Raw genomic sequence first — 16950 nt, forward strand, 5'->3', positions numbered from 1 at the left:
CCTTGTGCGCTCCCCGAGTTTCTGGGAGGCAAAAGGATTTTCTGCAGTTCCTAAAATATTCCTTGGGTGACCACAGCACTGCTCATTAAGGACTGGCCTGACCACAGCTCATTAAGGATTGGCTGTTTGGGTCAGTTTGGGGAATAGTTAGGGAAAAAAAATAGAAAGAAATGGCGTCCCAACTAAGTCAAGATGGGTTTTGGTAACACAACAGATGAGTCTGGCAAGAGCTTCATTTTTCCTTGATTAAGTCAGAGCTAGAACACAGAAAACAGTTAAGTGTGTTAGGTTTTTTTATTCAAAAAGCTAGTTTTATTTAATTTTTTTTAAGTACTCAAAACTTAATTGTGAATTGGGTTTCCTTTGCCAACCAGAATAATAATTCAACATGCAATTGAAGCTCTTGGAATGATGAAATTGTCTGGCAGAGCCCACCAGGCTGCAGTTTGATTTCTAACTGCAAAGATGCTGACTTATAATAAATGTGACCTGCAAATGCAGTTCCAGTGTGATCTGCACAGAAAGCTCAGTGAACTGTAAAAAGCACTTTGTTTACTATATTCCATGTGGCTTCAGTGCTTGGTCTGGGAGAGAAATAGGATTGCAGTGTACTGCAATGCATTTTCTCTCTAAATTGTCAAAATATGATACAACTTGCTGGGCACGATGTGCTATTCCTTTTTGAAAGATAGAGGGTTTGGTGTCCCTAAACTCTTCAGCAATTCTTGCACACCCCCATTTCATCTCCTTTAAGTTTTTTTGATAACCACAACAGTTTTAGCCTGCTTCTACTGAAGAGTGAGATCTCCAGAGAAAAAGAGTGGCTCAAAAGGAATTGTCTGCCAGAAGCACGGCCCTGAGGATGCTCTATTCTGATTTTCCCTTTCCTCTTCCCACTTCAGCTGGAACTCAGCCCTGCCCACCTTCACCTTCAGTGACATGTTCATCCAGATTTCCACCCGCTTGGCATCCCAGTACATCTATGGCTTTGGGGAGCACGAGCACCGCAACTTCCGTCACAACATGAGCTGGAACACCTGGGGAATGTTCACCAGGGACCAGCCTCCAACTGTGAGTGGGCAAAGGAGAAGAAAATGTGATTTCTGAACCAATGAGTGCAGAACTGTTTGGCACGACTTTAAAATCCAATGGACGTCTGCTGGTGTTGAGCAATGACACTGAGCATATTTCTCAGAGTTTGCAATTTTAGATGGTGTCTCCATGGCAAATGTCTTCTGTAAACCCATTATTTGTGACCTGCAAGTACAATGTGAGGAGCTCAGGCCCTCAGTCAGATGTTGGACGGTGACAGATGGCTTAGGAGTGGCAGCACGTTCCTCCTTTTTTTTTATTCTCCTCTCCTCATTGTTTTGAAAATTAGACATGAGTCAGAACAATTCCTGTTGCTTGGGGTTTAATTTAGTACTTGCAGAGGTAAAGCAGAAATCTTATCTCTGTTTATTTGTCTTATTTCCTACAAGATAGCAAATTTCCAATTATCAGGGAATGGCCAATGAAATAGCAGCAGCTAATTGTATCTCTAACTTCCAGCTCAGGCTGGAATACATTTTGAGAAAATTAAATATAATGTCACCAGCACCTCCTGAGCACGCAGACACCTGGTTCTGTTTGCAAAGAAGGGAAAGGTTTGTCTTGAGGAAGCACCTTCTCATTAGTGAAATTTAAGTGCAGCAATGCCTTTGTTTTCCTTCCTGCCTGAGCAGCCTATACAAGCCTGACAAATTGTGAAGCTCCAAGTGACCTTCTGCAGGTCTGTTTTGTGGTTAGGGAGGGTTTAGGTGCATAAATTTAAGGTTTATTTGCTGTTTGGCAGTTGTCCCATCTTTTATGCAACTTATTACCAAATGTTAAGAAGCAAATGTTTGAATGTTTTTCCAGTAAAATATATTTTATTTGCAGTACAAGTTGAATTCCTATGGTGTTCATCCATTTTACATGGCTCTTGAAGAAGATGGCAATGCCCACGGAGTTCTCTTGCTTAACAGCAATGCAATGGGTAAGAAAACCTCCATTTTATCTCACAAAATCATGGAATGGTCTGGTTGGAAGGGACATTAAAGCTCATCCTGTTCCACCTGCCTGCAGAGACACCTCCCACTGTCCCAGGCCGCTCCAAGCCCTGTCCAACGTGGCCTTGGGCACTGCCAGGGATCCAGGGACAACAGGGATCTGGGCAACCTCAGGGCCTCACACCTCTCACATGGAACAATTTTTTCCCAATATCCCACCTAAGCCTCCTCTCTGCCAGTCTGAGGGACCCCTTGTCTGGTCCCTCCAGACCTGTGTAAATTGTCTCTCCCCATCCTCCTCCGCGTGCTCCATTTTTACAGCGAGTGTTTTGCACCGGCGGCAAATCCAGGCCTCCTTTTCTCCCTTCCCTCCCTCCACTTCCAGATGTGACCTTCCAGCCCACGCCTGCCCTGACCTACCGCACCATCGGAGGGATCCTCGACTTCTACATGGTGCTGGGCCCGACGCCCGAGCTCGTGGTTCAGGAGTACACCCAGGTAGGAGCCTGGCTGCCGCTGGGCCTTGCTGGGTCGGGTTGGTTTCTCTTCCCCTCCTCACCATGAGCATCCTTTCCTCTCTGCAGCTGATTGGGCGCCCGGTCATGCCACCCTACTGGTCCCTGGGATTCCAGCTGTGCCGCTACGGGTACGCCAACGACTCCGAGGTCGCCCAGGTCGTGGAGGAGATGAAGGCGGCTCAGATTCCCCATGTACGTTGGCAGCAAATAACTTTGGGAGCAAATAACAAATAATCTGAGCTTTTGGCTTCATAGCATCGACTAAATCCATTTAAACACTAAAGCAGTAACCCACCCAAAAACACCCTTGATGCGCTAGAGAGGAGCAGGTTTTGTGCCACAGACTCTGGGCTGTGTTAAAAGCTGCTTAATTTTCTTAATTATTCACACCAAAAAAATGACAGAAAGGAGCAGTGATTAAGAAAAACCAGCAGGGAGAAAAATGAAGAGCATAATTTCATTGCCACAATGCTCTGTGTCAAGTCAGCTGTGATTTGGCCCACGTTGTTGTCGGGGTAGTAGGAATAGCACCTAGTCCTAACAAAATTAGGCTATAAATTGAACGTGGATTCATTTTAAATATAATAATATCAATTATTCAATAGAGAACAGGTATTCCCACAGTTTCCTTATAGCTATGGAAATACAGGTGCAGTTTCTGTGTACATATGTATAGACAAATCAATTTTTTTCTCTATTTTGTTATCAATTTCTCCCTTTAGTTTAGATGTAGCAGTGAAAAGTTTATTTCGGTTTGGACTTGCTCACAGATTGTGTAATATTCATTTAACAACTTCAGCCTGAAGTTACCACTGCTTCCAATTTTACACATTGAAAGTTCCATATTTTACTTATTTTGGCCAATTTTCAGTATTTGGCAAAAAAGAGGAGTAAATAATTTAAAATTAATTGTTGTTTTTTTTTTTAACTGCAGGATGTCCAATATGTAGATATTGACTACATGGAAAGGAACCTGGACTTCACCCTTTCCCCACGTTTTGCTGGATTACCGGCTCTGATCAACAAAATCAAAGCAGATGGAATGAGATTTATCATTATCCTGGTCAGTTTGGAATATCATTTTTAAATTCAAATGCAGCATCCCAAAATGGAGAATATATTCAATGTGAGTTTTGAGCCTAAGAGTAAAAGTGTTTCTATTTGTAGGATCCAGCTATTTCTGGGAATGAAACCAATTATCCTGCCTTCACCAGAGGTGTGGAGCAAAATATCTTTGTACAATGGCCTGGTACCAATGAAATTTTATATTCCAAGGTACTGTCCAGGGATGAGTATTTAACTGTGTGTTGTTGGTGCTCAGCTTGTATTTAGTGTGGCTTGATTATTTAAAATATTCTTTGTCCCATTAGGTCTGGTCGTTTCTTCCCAATGTCCAAATCAATGAGTCACTGCCTCATGAAGACCAAGTAGAGGTAAATACTGACATGGTTTGGTTCTGGACTCAAATATAGACATTAATCAATTAAAATAGCAGCAACTGATAAATCTCATGGCAGGAATAAAGTGCAGAAACTGGTTTAGCCTTCCTAAAAGCCAAAAAAATTATAGAACAAGCAATTATTTTTTGTTGTGTTTTAATTTTATTTTTTTTTTTTAATTCCAGAGTTCTAACTATGGAATACCTTCAGTCTCCTCATCTGTCTTGTTTTCCTTCTGTTTTTACAGAACTACGTATCCCATTGTGCTTTCCCAGACTTCTTCCGCAATGCCACAACGGAGTGGTACAAGAGGGAAATCCTGGAGGTTTACAATAATTCTGACCCCTCAAAAAGCCTCAAGTTTGATGGGCTGTGGACTGTAAGTGTGGAGATGCATCTGATTTCAGGATTGCTTTTCTCTGCCCGACACTGGTGGAGAGGGCCCCAGTTCCTGATTCCCAGTATCTGCACTGCTCTGGCAGAAGTATCCTGTGTTAAATTCCCACTAGGGAAATGTTGGAATCGATGATCTTGGAGGCTGTTCCCTTGAAACAAAGAATTGCCGAGTCACAGAATAGTCTGGGTTGGAAGAGATCTTAAAAATCTTCTATTCCCACTCCCTGCCATGGGCAGGGACACCTTCCACTGTCCCAGGTTGCTCCAAGCCCCAATGTCCAGCCTGGCCTTGGGCACTGCCAGGGATCCAGGGGCAGCCCCAGTTGCTCTGGGCACCCTGTGCCAGGGCCTGCCCACCCTCACAGAGAACAATTCCTGCCCAAAACCCCATCTAATCTTGCCCTCCTTCAGCTCAAAACCATCCCCCTTTTTCTATCACTCCACGCCCTCATGGAAAGTCCTTTTCCTGCCTTTTTATGCAAGCTCCTTTATGGAACATGGGATTTCCAACTGAGGCTCCTGAGGAACCCTGCAACGCTGCTTGTGTGTAATTCAGAATTTATGGAGTTCTGTAGCAAACTAAGGGGTTTTACTCTGTTTTTAGGACATGAATGAACCAGCAGCATTTATGAATGGTGCCATGGGTGGCTGTAGGAACGAGCTCCTGAATTATCCTCCCTACATGCCTCGTAAGTCTGATTCGTCCTTACAAGAGTTTTAAGTTTTTCTGGTTCCCAAATAAATTCTTATCTGGTATATGGGGCAAAAAAGCTGAAATAAAGATGGATTTATAAACCCACAGATCCTCACTGAACGTGGCCCTTTATTCCTGAGATTATGGGCACACTGCAAGCCCAGGCATTTCAGCAGGAGCTGTGCAGCACTTTGTAAAAAAAAAAGTTCTTTCCAGCTCCTCGCTGCATATGGATTTTGGTCCCTATTTTGTGTCTAAGTGCTTTGCTTGAGGCATGCCAGAGAATTGAGCTCTCTGTTTTTGCACTTTTCTCAGATGAATAATGCAATTAATTAAATATTTAGAAAATATCCATGTGTCTCCTCTCATTACCATTTATGTGAGCAGTCAAATGCTTGAAATGCTTCGCTTTCTTAGCTCGGCTTTCCTGAAGTACTGGTGTAAAGTAGTACTAATTAGGATTATTTATTAATGGTTTATTAGCATACTCTCACTGCTTACTGTTGTATTCAGGTTTCATGAGTGGTTTCTCATGAATTTCCAGGAAATTAATATTCATATAGACAGATCATACCCCCATCACATCCATTTTTCTGTTTATGTGATTAGTGTGACAGCGTTCAAAAAGACTTGAAGTATTTTCTGATCTACTCTGTTTATTCTTTGAGCCTCTGTAGTAAGAGCATCTGTAACTGAACCATTAGGCTCAGATACCTGCATAGGAATACTGGAAATATTCCATTTTGGAAATGCTGTTTTTATAATTATAAATAAGTGACAGGCTCAGACACCTGTATAGGAATATTGTAAATATTCAATTTTTGAAAATGCTATTTTTATAATTATTAATAAATGACAGTATAAAGAGACAGAATGCCTAACAGATTATGAAAATGAAGAAAAAGTAATTCAAATGATTACAACATGATTATTATTAATAATAATAAATACATTTCTTCCCTCTCCACAAGATTTGGGATATAGGGATGTAGGATTAATCCACAAAACTCCATGCATGGAAGGTCAGCACTACCTCCCAGATGGGACCCCAGCCAGACACTACGACGTCCACAGCCTTTATGGATGGTCCCAAGCCAGACCCAGCCTGGAGTAAGTGCTTTGCATGTTCCATGCTGCCTCCAGGATATGCTCTGATGCCTCAAGGAGTGGGAACAGAGGCTAGATGGAGTTAGGAGGAAAAAAAAGTGGATATTTATTGAAGAGCCTTTAGAGGCTACCCGGATGGCTCCAAGATGGGAGCACAAGAGGGTTTGGTCACAAGATCTCATATTTTCGTAAGTTTTAGTCCATTTGCATATAGGAGTTAACTGTCCAATTAATAGCTTCAAATTATGAAGTTTCATCCTCCTTGCTTGCCTGCCCTTCTCTTCTCACGTTGTTCATGCTTTGGGCCTGCAGTTTGAACAGCTCCAGTTGCTGTTGGGAGCTGAATTTCCCTTTCTTATTCCTGTTATCCCAAAGTCACTCAGTGATGGGCTCAGCCTGGGGCAGGTCCCTCTTGGCTCTGTCAGAAAAGAGGAAGCTCCAGAAGTTTCTCATCGGAGCCACCCCTGCCAAGACCTTGTTGTACACACCCAGTGGAGCAGACAAGAATTTGATAGCAAAAGGAATATCACCATCGTTCCTGTGTTTTAAATATGAACTGTTTTCCTCTGTTTTGTGAGGCACTGCAACAGAAATCACTCCAGTAAATCTCACAGCTCACACAGATACACTGGAAATTTATAGCAAATGTTATCTACAAAATATATATATATATATACATCTATTTCAGTCCCAAATTTATGTTTTGGCAGTAACTGAAGGGGTACTTGTGAAACTGAAGAAATGCAATAATTTATTTTGATACTAAACCACCCAAACAGAAAGATTATTTGCACACAAAACTCACAAAAGACTGTAACTGAGAAGTGAACATCAGTATTTTATGTAACCTGGTGTCATTTCAGTCCTCCATCCATTAGACACAAGAACTTTGGGATATTGCCTCGATGCTGTTCTTTTGTAATGAGGTTTTTGCATAGCCAGAGTCCCTATTAGTGAATACAGGAACTGTTTGGAGGTAGCCTTTGTGACCTGAATAATTATTTTTCATGGATAGAGCTACGGAGCGGCAGGGCTGAGGCTCCAGGCACTGAACACTCGGGTCCTGCTCATCCCTGAGCAGTTCCACACGTGACATTTGCTGTCTTCACTTCTGGAATTTTAGCTGCCACCTCCAAAGCATTATTGACACAGGGAAAGCGAGCAGAGAATTAAAGTGTTGGAAAATATGTTATAAAGGAATAAAGGATCCCAGGAGTTACTGTTTGTCTTGGAGGAAATAATTGTGCCACATTAGTCTGGTTTAATTGCTGTGGTAATTTAAGTGACTTGTGCATCTTTGCTGTAATTATGGTGTCACTAAAGCTGCAAATCCTATAGAAAAATAAGCAAATAGTGCCTTATTGAAGCAGCAGTTTGGGCAATTATGGGGCTCTCACACTGGAGAGCAGTGGGACTTAATCAGGATGATTTTCTGACTAATATTCTTATTGATATCCTGTCACCTTGGCCTTTAAGAAGGGACTAAAAATCCCTGACCCCTTTTTCCTTTTATTTCAGCAGCTTTTAATCAACTAAACTTATCCTGAGAGGTCCAATATTCCTGCTACCTCTGTTTTCACTCTTGTGAGCCTTTTGGTTGGATTTTTGCTAAATTACTCCTGACTGCTGCATCAACTTTTTGTGTACTTTAAGAAAGGAATGACGTGCTTTTGCACATGTTGTGGAGCGCTTAGAAAAGTTTTGCCACATTCAAATTTTCCCACAGAGGACTTAGCCTGAGCTGGAAAACTCCTTTTTAATCCCTCACGTTTTCCAGTTCTTTGCAGCTGAGGTTGGCCACTTTGCCGGGATTGTGTCTGGATCGTGCAGAATTGCCACAAAAAGCACGAAAGGCTGGATGTTTATGATGCAGCCCTTCACTAGGACGACACAAACCCAGATATTTCCTCTCAGAGGCTCTCCTGCAGTAAGCTCTGGTGCAGTGTTTCTTCTGTAAGCCGTTTCTGTGCTGTTCCCAACGCAGGGCTCTGCAAGCTGCCACGCAGGAGCGCGGGATCATCATCAGCCGCTCCACGTACCCCAGCAGCGGCAGATGGGTGGGACACTGGCTGGGGGACAACACGGCAGCCTGGGACCAGCTGCACAAATCCATTATTGGTACGTGCCAGGGAAAGGGGCTGCATGCCTGGGAGCACCGAATCATGGAATGGTTTGGGTTGGGAGGGACCTTAGAGCCCTAAATCCAGTTCTGCCCTGGCAGGGACACCGTGCACACGTCAGGCTCCGCCAAGCATTATCCAACCTGGCTTTGCTTCTCCTTCACCTCCTTGCTTGTTGTATTCCTGTGAATTTTAGCTGAAAAAAATTGTTCAGCAACCAGAATTTGTGGTCAATTCCTTTTTCATTTTTTCTTACTTCCTTCTGTACCAGGTGCTGGGAACTCCTTGAATTCCCTTGGGATCAGGCCCTTCCATGCCCTGTGTCCTGCCACTCATTTTTTGTTCTTTGCTCCTGTTCACCCACATTCCATCTCCTTCTGTAGCAGGAAAACACAAAACATTAGAGAAATTATGGGGCTTGGATTTGGTTTTTTCTCTTCTGAATCAGTAGTGTAATAAACACTGTCTATGCAACAAAAATGTAAAAAAAACCCAGCGAGTAACTCCAATTTATTTCTCTTTTCAGGCATGATGGAGTTCAGTCTCTTTGGAATATCTTATGTAAGCTAATGAGTTATTAACTTCTATTTAATTACCATGATGCTGTACATGATAACACAGTTTTCCATTTGGGTTATTCTGAATATTTCAGACGGGAGCTGATATCTGTGGCTTCTTCAAAGACTCACAGTATGAGTTGTGTGTCCGCTGGATGCAGCTGGGTGCCTTTTACCCATTTTCCAGGAATCACAACGAGAAAGGAACACGGGTGAGTTGCAATTTTTTAATAGTTCTTAGCAGCTGGGCCTTTGCAACACACAGGCAAAACCAGACAGAACACTGCACAACTGCCCTGGCTCACAAAAAAAAAAAAAAAAAAATACATTCCAAGTCAAATGGAGAAAAACACAACACTTTTGGCGCTTTATCAAATGAAAATTGTCATCATTTCTATGCTGGCTCTGCTGTGAGCCTCCCCATCACCTGGGAGGTTTTGTGCCCACAGAGGGGCTGCTCTGGGATTTGGACGCTTGAAGGAAGCCCCTTCTAAGTTTGCTTTCACTGAATCTGAACTCTGCATATTTTCCCCTCTGTGCCATTTGGATTTCAATGAGCTACAGCAGGGCTAAAATGGAGATTTTATGGCAACTGACCTCGGTGCTCTCAGCCCTAATTGCCCATAATTATAGAACAAATGAGAAAATGGGGCAGTGTAATAAGATGCTGCAGTGAGACTCAGGGATTTGTGTGCTCTGCCTGTTTGCCACCATCAGATATTGTATTTCTGCTGAAAGGAAAGGGAAATAATTGCCTAAATGTAGGCTAAGGAGTGGAGTGGAGAAAGCTGTAAAACAAGATAACTGGGAAAATGAAAAAAAAGGAAACAGCACTTGTGTTGCAGGGAAAGCTTCAGGTCCAGCAGAGTGGAGCTATTTAGATGGCAAATATCTAATGGATTAAAGTCTCCTTTTCAAAGGCAGCTGCTTTATCTCACAGCACACACCTTCCACGGGCCCTGAAAGCTTCAAAATGCAGATTCAGGGTTATCGTGGTGCTTCCAGCCCTGCCCAATTTGCCAAGGTATTGTTCCTACATTTAATAAAGACTTGAGGCTCTCCTGACACCAGTCCTTGGTGCCTCGGGCTCCTGGGTGATGTGCCCTGGGATGTGTCACACCCTGGGGACACTTTGCATTAAACATTTTTACTGTTTCCCCTGGGTTTTTATCAGCCTTCCTCTTTCTAGTTCCCCTCCTGGGGCTGACAGTGACAGCAACAGTTTTCACTTGCTCCTGAGGTGAAGAATAAACAAATGAAGATGCTCTGCTTCAGAGAGGAAATTCCCTCGGTTTGTTTTGCTGTGTGGATTTGCTTTTTTTAGCTTTCTCACGCAGTCCAACCCAGCTTCTCTAACAACACTCTCTTTCAGAGGCAAGATCCTGCTTCCTGGGATAAAAAATTTGAAGAGATGTCCAGGAATGTGCTGAACATAAGATACACCCTGTTACCTTACCTATACACCCTGCTGCACGACGCCCACGCCGATGGCAGCACCGTGGTCCGCCCCGTTCTCCACGAGTAAGTGCAATTCCCCTGCTCTCATCACCAAGAATTCCCATAAAACTCCTCCACTTGTGACCCCTAACAACAGAGTTGTCTCTTTGTTACAGCATTCACCCTTCAATCAAAAAATACCAAGTCTTTGCTGGGAAAAATGGAGATTTTGCATGTAGCGATTTACTTTTTACAAAGCTCAGAAAGCAGTGGCTCAAATTAAAAAGTCTGTCCCGGTCTGTCCAAGATTTTATTACTGTAAATAATAAGTGCAAGACCTTGAGAATTTTGTTGTCCCAATGTACTGAAAAGCAAAAGCAGAGAAATGGACCAAAACCCCTAAATCGAAGCACTAAGTTTCATTTCTCTGAGTGTCACATCAGGATCTTTGTGCAGCCATTAACTGATCTCTGAATTATTAACAGCAATAATGAGGAAACAGATCCTAGAAAGAGTAGGTGAAATTAGTGCCAGAAGGGTGTTCAAGGAGGAGCTCTCTGGGAAAGCTCAGCTCTGGCTCTCTCCTCCTGGCAGGTTTGTGGGAGACAGGAACACGTGGGACATCGACGAGCAGTTCCTCTGGGGTCCTGCCCTGCTCATCAGCCCTGTGATGAGAGAGGTGAGCTCTTAAACTGATTTATCACTGAAAGGCAGTTTAAATAAGCTTCACTTTTTGATCTGAGGTGCCTAAAATTTGTGTGTTTAACTGCAGAATGATCGGAGTGTGGTGGCTTACTTCCCCGATGCCCGCTGGTATGATTACCACACAGTAAGTCATCCTAAAAAAACTGTATTTTAAAACTTGGGATCTTCTGTCTTTTCACAGTGCTGAGCATGGCAGGGAGGTGGGAACACTCTGCCTAATTTGCATTTAATATAAGTTCTTAGAAACATAAAAAGAAATAATAAAAATCCTCGATTCCTTCATAATAATGTATAATAACATGGCCAGAGTTATGAGAAATGAAAAGGCAAAGTTAATACCTTTAATTTAGAATTCTTTTCACTTTTTGTAACCCTCAAATGATACACAGAAGGTTTTTGTAATGGAATGCTCTAATGAAGAAAGAAAAAACCAGATTTAGCTGTATAATTTTTCCTGGAAAATAGTAAAAGATTTGGAGATAGGAAGAGCAGGATCAAAACTCCCTTCTTTAATCACAGGTTTGTGTTTCACCTGCTTGGCCCCTTTGGTTCAACTGCCATCACCCATGGTCAGGCCTGGCTTTTTTACACCCAAAATTTCAGTGTTTCTCTTATTAATAGTTACTCCTGTAGTAACAACTCCTAATTAACCTGTCTAGAGAAATATTACATTTTATTCTGAAGGAAAACTCTGTAAAAATTCCTATTTTTTTTGTCCACAGAACTCAGATACTGGCTTTAGGAAACAATTCCAAAATCTATCCGCTCCTTTGGATCACATCAACCTGCACATCCGAGGTGGATACATCCTGCCTTGGCAAGCACCTGCTAGAACAACTGCTTTCAGGTAGGAACAAGTGCAGATTTTGAATTTTATTTGTCTTTTTGCGGGTTTTTGGTTTTGTTGGTTTGTTTGCTGGTTTTGTTTTTTTTTTTTTTTTCCTAATGGTCTTTAGTTGTATGGGATGGGAAGATGGAAATGGGAGGTCAGTTGGGTGGTACATGACTTTTCTGGAAAGGAATTACCATTTGGGGAATACGGAATGTGACCAGGTGAGGGAACTGAGAGGAAATTGTGTTTGCACAGCCGGAAGAACCCGATGGGACTCACGGTGGCCCTGGATGATGCTCAGTCTGCAGCAGGACACCTTTACTGGGACGATGGGGTTCGCATTGGTATGGCCAGCCCTTCTTCCCTCCATAAAACCCTTTCTATTGCTGGATACTGCCAAGGGAGGCTCCATCCCTGGGGACATTCAAAGCCCCAGTTCAAGCAGACAAAACCAAACCCACGGATGTGAACTGGGGAGAGAGGGAGCAAACTCTGGGGTGGAAGGGGTGGACTTGGCCAAGGCCATTTCTGGGGCACAGATCTGAGCTCACCTTCAGAGGCAAAACTGAAATGAAACCTGCAGGCCAACATTACAGAAACGTGATCCTTCCTGATTGAAGCCACACCACGCTGTGATTTATTAATTAATGTGCTGTATAAATGAACTCATACCCTGGGCCTGGGGAAAGGCAGGTAACAAAGATTCCTCCTCAAACCTGTGAGAACCATAAGCACAGATCATGTGAGAGGCTCTCATTAATTTCCTCAACATGGCTAAATTTGAATTGTCTGCAGGTGAGAGACACTGAGCTGGCATTTCTCCTCCTCACCCAGAGAGCACTACCCTTGTAATAACAGTGAGATTCCCACCAGGAATGCAGGAAATGTGCCCTGCATGGGGACCTGGAGGTGGATGTGGAGGTGCTTCACAGCCTCTCCCAGCACTGGAATCCAGACAGGATGGCCACATTTAGGGAAAGCTGGTGATGAATGGAATTTGGATGAGGCATCTCGAGTGTGGGAAGGCACAGAGGGCAGTGACAGCTGAACCACAGCGCTGGGGAAACGCAGCAGGGACCTCAGAGAGGCAGCAGCTCCATCAGGTGTCACCTGGAATTGTCACCTGGCCATGGAGGGGGATGTGGAAATGACTCTTCATTCCTTCAATGTTTCAAACAAACATTTTTCTCCTCCTCTAAACTCCCCTGATCTCCCTAGTGCTGTTTCTTTGCCTGCTTTTATATCTCACCCCTAAAATGTTCTCCTTTTATCCTCATTTCAGCTTTACATACACTGAAAGTATTTTATGTCTAATAACATTCATCTCCTGGAAATGCACAACTTCTCGCTATTTACATATAAATACATCCCTTGTATTTGTAAGCTGTCTGTGGACAGAAATTTTGATAATGTGTTAAATAAGGTCACCAGCAAAGACATTTTATTCAATTTCTTTCATTCTTTCTTTTTGACAGATGCATATGAAGATGGTGTTTACCTGCTGACATCATTTACTGCTAAGCAGGTAATCACATTAGCTCATATTTATTTAATAGTCACTTCAGGTGATTTTTCATATTTTTAACTATGGGTATTTCAATTTGAGTATTCCTTATACTAAATTGTGCTAGGCTACAAATGTGATTAAATTGTGTTAAGAATGAATTTAGGAGTGAATCTGAAGAGTATTGTTAAGCACAATTGTCAGATTTCATTTCCATAACCAGTGGAATACTTGGAAATAAATTAGGCTCTAATTACAGGGACTTTTGGCTTAAAAGAAAAGCTCTTTCTATTGCAGGAGAAAACACACTTTCTTATTTCATTATTTTCCAGTGTGCCACAATGTCTTCTAATTTTATCCACACTGTTCCTTCTTCTCATCTAATTCTGTCTTTGTCAAATAAAAGGGTGTTAATTGCTGAGGAAAGGAGTTTGTTTTGCTAACACTCAATATTTGCAGTTGTAAGGAGATTATAAAATAAAAGCACCTTTCCCGGCTCTTACAAAAACCTCCTAAGGAAAAGCCCAATTAAAGAGGTCTTGAATCAACCAACAATGAGAAGCACTCACCCTCTGAGCACCAAATACATGGAATTATGTCACAGCACTGTTGGGTGCATCCTGAAGAAATCCAAAATCTACTTAAAATCCCAGTAACTGAATGAGGGGGGGCTGTGAGTGCTGAGGGAGGGGATGGGGAGGCAGGAGCTGTTCTGGGAGGGAAAAAAGCAGGAGGAGAAGAGGCTGGAGCAGCTCTGAGAGCACCTGGGAGGTGACACAGGGCAGGGAAGGACGGCTTTGTCCTGCAGCTCTTGCTGCCCAGCCAGGGGTTGAGAATTTCTTGTTCTTCACTCCTCAAATCAATCAGCTGAGTGGCAATTCAAGCACAGCAGAGCCCAGGTTAACAAAGTGGAGAAAAGCTTTCAGTATCTGAAAAATATATAACAACACACAGGTATTAGGGAATAAAAATTGAGAAAAATACCAAACCTGGGGTGAGAACATCAAATGGAAAGCTGAAGTGGACTTCACAGAATTAGAGAATGGTTTGGGTTGGGAGGGACACAAAAATCCTCTCATTCCATGGCAGGGACGCCTTCCACTGTCCCAGCTGCTCTGGATTTGTACCAGCCTTATCCCAATCTCTGATATTTGCCTTTCCCTCTTCCTTCCAGAACGTTCTGGAGATCACAGTTACACACCAGAATTACATGGACCCAAACAACCTCATGTTCACTGAGGTCAGGGTCCTGGGGGTGCCCAGGAACGTCACTCAGGTGACGGTGACACAGAACGGGGCAGCAATCCCATCCAACCACCAGCACGGCTATAGCAACAACCAGGTGAGATGCTGCTGGAAGGGTTAAAAACCTGCATTTGTGCTCTTAAAGCTCTGGAGATTTGAAATATTTAAAATATTTTTACTTACCATATTTAAAAAAATGTATTTATTTAGAATATTAAATTTTTTATTAGCCTTTAAAAATATTTATATATTTACCAAATTTAAAATACTTTACTTACCATATTTTAAACATATATATTTAGCATATTTAAAATTTTTATAATAGCCTATTTAAAGTATTTACTATATTAAAAATATTTTCACTTAGCATATTTTAAATATCTGTATATTTAGCACATTTAAAATATTTATATATTTAACATATTTAAAATATTTATATATTTGCCATATTTAAAATATCTTGCTTACCATATTTAAAATATTTATATATTTATCATATTTAAAATATTTATATATTTACCAAATTAAAAATATTTTACTTACTATAGTTTAAATATATATATTTAGCATATTTAAAAATTTTATATTGGCCTATTTAAAATATTTATATATCTACCATATTTTAAAAAATTTACTTATCATATTTAAAATATTTATATTTTTACCATATTTAAAATATTTATATATTTACCAAATTAAAAATATTTTTACTAACCATATTTTAAAAACCATATATTTAGCATATTTAAAATTTTTATATTAGCCTATTTTAAATATTTATATATTCACCATTTAGAAATAGTTTTATTTACCATATTTAAAAATATATATTTATCATATTAAAATTTTTATATTAGCCTATTTAAAATATTTATAAGTTTACCATATTTAATATATCTTACTTGCCATATTTGTATATTTACCATATCTAAAATATTTACCATATTTAAATATTTGTATGTTTACCATATTTTAAATATCTATCTATTTAGCATATTTGGAATTTTTATCTTAGCATATTTAAAATATGTACTGTATTTAAAAATGCAAGTATTTACCATATTTAAAATAAACCATATCTCAGAAAAAGGCACAAACTGCCATCAGGTAATGGCACTTTAATACCATTTAATGCCATTTTTGGCAATGGATTTTGTTCCCTAACTGCTCCTTGCAACCTGGGAGATGTGACAGGAGAAAAACCTGCTCTGAGATTCTGCTGTTGACTTTTTGATGGAAAAAAAATTCATATGCACTGTTGAATTGCAATGTATTCCAAGTTTTTCCACTTTAAAAAATTCCTTTATTTTTAAAACAAAAGGAATCTCAGCTCTAAATGAGCCCATGGGAGAAGGAAGGGATCAGAGAGTCAGGTCAGACTCCCAAATCTGTGCTGGTTAAACTGTGTGTGTAGTGATATATAAACAAATCTAAATAAAAAAAGGGAAATAAATTCTTGCAGTTTTAAATGAGAATCCAGTTTCTCCATGGAACACAAAAAACACCATGGATCTTCAGGGCTCAGTTACTAAATGTGAATTTTTTGTGTTTTATTCCCAGGTCCTGAAAATCACCAATCTCCAGCTGAAACTGGGCCAGAACTACACCCTGCAGTGGAGCTTGGAAGGACAATAAAATCGGCCACACCTCTGCATTTTCCCATATTTTTAAAACCACTTTTCAATTTCCAAAGTGCTTTTTTGTCACCCTGGAATGCTTTTTCCCTTCCCAACACAGCAGTACAGTCAGTCCACAGCCAGGTGTTCTGTGTACAAAGCAGCCATGAGCCAGCAGAGCACTTTAGGATAAAGTTCATCTTTCAGAGTGAGAACTGAAGGGAAAAACTCTGTTTTTTAGAGTAGAATTCCCGTCTGACTTCATATCTGATTAATTTTGTAAAAAAGATGCAGTTGATGTTACCAAAGTGGATTTGAAGCTGTAATTTTGCCTATATTTAACTTCCATCCTAATTTTAATTATACCTATGCAGGTCATTATTATGGAGAATTTAAGGCCAGATAAAGTAGAAGCAAATGTTTTGAGATGACAGATTTAGCATGAAATAATGTTTCAAGATGTTGGTCCATAAAATATTCAGATACTTGAAAGAATAATTTGAAGTTGATGGGTTGTATGACTTCAGATTTGTGCTCCCTGTGTTTTAACTTGAAGTTGTAAAAATAAACCTGAAATTTTAAGGTTAATTAATGAATGTTGGTCTCTGTTTATTTCACTCAATGAAATGTTGTTGTTGTGTGTTTACCATAATAATAATTCACATTAAAGCCTCTTTTTATCCCAAGAGTGCAGCATATGAACTAAAGAGACTGGGAAAACATATTTACAATTAAATTTGATGGGAAGAA

General features: G+C 40.7%; 1 protein-coding gene across 1 annotated transcript in view; it reads left to right on the forward strand.

Annotated features, from left to right (window-relative positions):
* Positions 1-16676, forward strand: part of SI (sucrase-isomaltase) — a 43361-nt gene extending 26685 nt beyond the window's left edge. The window contains exons 27-47 of the mRNA XM_054283066.1: positions 903-1071; positions 1921-2017; positions 2416-2528; positions 2615-2740; positions 3483-3611; positions 3716-3823; positions 3919-3981; positions 4235-4366; positions 4988-5072; positions 6049-6187; positions 8169-8302; positions 8831-8865; positions 8957-9073; positions 10234-10382; positions 10893-10977; positions 11071-11127; positions 11726-11850; positions 12091-12179; positions 13311-13360; positions 14514-14681; positions 16145-16676. Of these exons, the coding sequence (XP_054139041.1) occupies positions 903-1071; positions 1921-2017; positions 2416-2528; positions 2615-2740; positions 3483-3611; positions 3716-3823; positions 3919-3981; positions 4235-4366; positions 4988-5072; positions 6049-6187; positions 8169-8302; positions 8831-8865; positions 8957-9073; positions 10234-10382; positions 10893-10977; positions 11071-11127; positions 11726-11850; positions 12091-12179; positions 13311-13360; positions 14514-14681; positions 16145-16219 (2245 nt within the window). The 3' untranslated portion in view covers positions 16220-16676. The remainder of the gene's footprint in view (positions 1-902; positions 1072-1920; positions 2018-2415; positions 2529-2614; positions 2741-3482; positions 3612-3715; positions 3824-3918; positions 3982-4234; positions 4367-4987; positions 5073-6048; positions 6188-8168; positions 8303-8830; positions 8866-8956; positions 9074-10233; positions 10383-10892; positions 10978-11070; positions 11128-11725; positions 11851-12090; positions 12180-13310; positions 13361-14513; positions 14682-16144) is intronic.
* Positions 16677-16950: the final 274 nt, after the last annotated feature.

The sequence above is a fragment of the Melozone crissalis genome, unplaced genomic scaffold, assembly GCF_028551555.1.
Source record: "Melozone crissalis strain CALT ecotype California unplaced genomic scaffold, PUWL_Pcris_2 ptg000034l_1, whole genome shotgun sequence".
Classification (NCBI taxonomy): domain Eukaryota; kingdom Metazoa; phylum Chordata; class Aves; order Passeriformes; family Passerellidae; genus Melozone; species Melozone crissalis.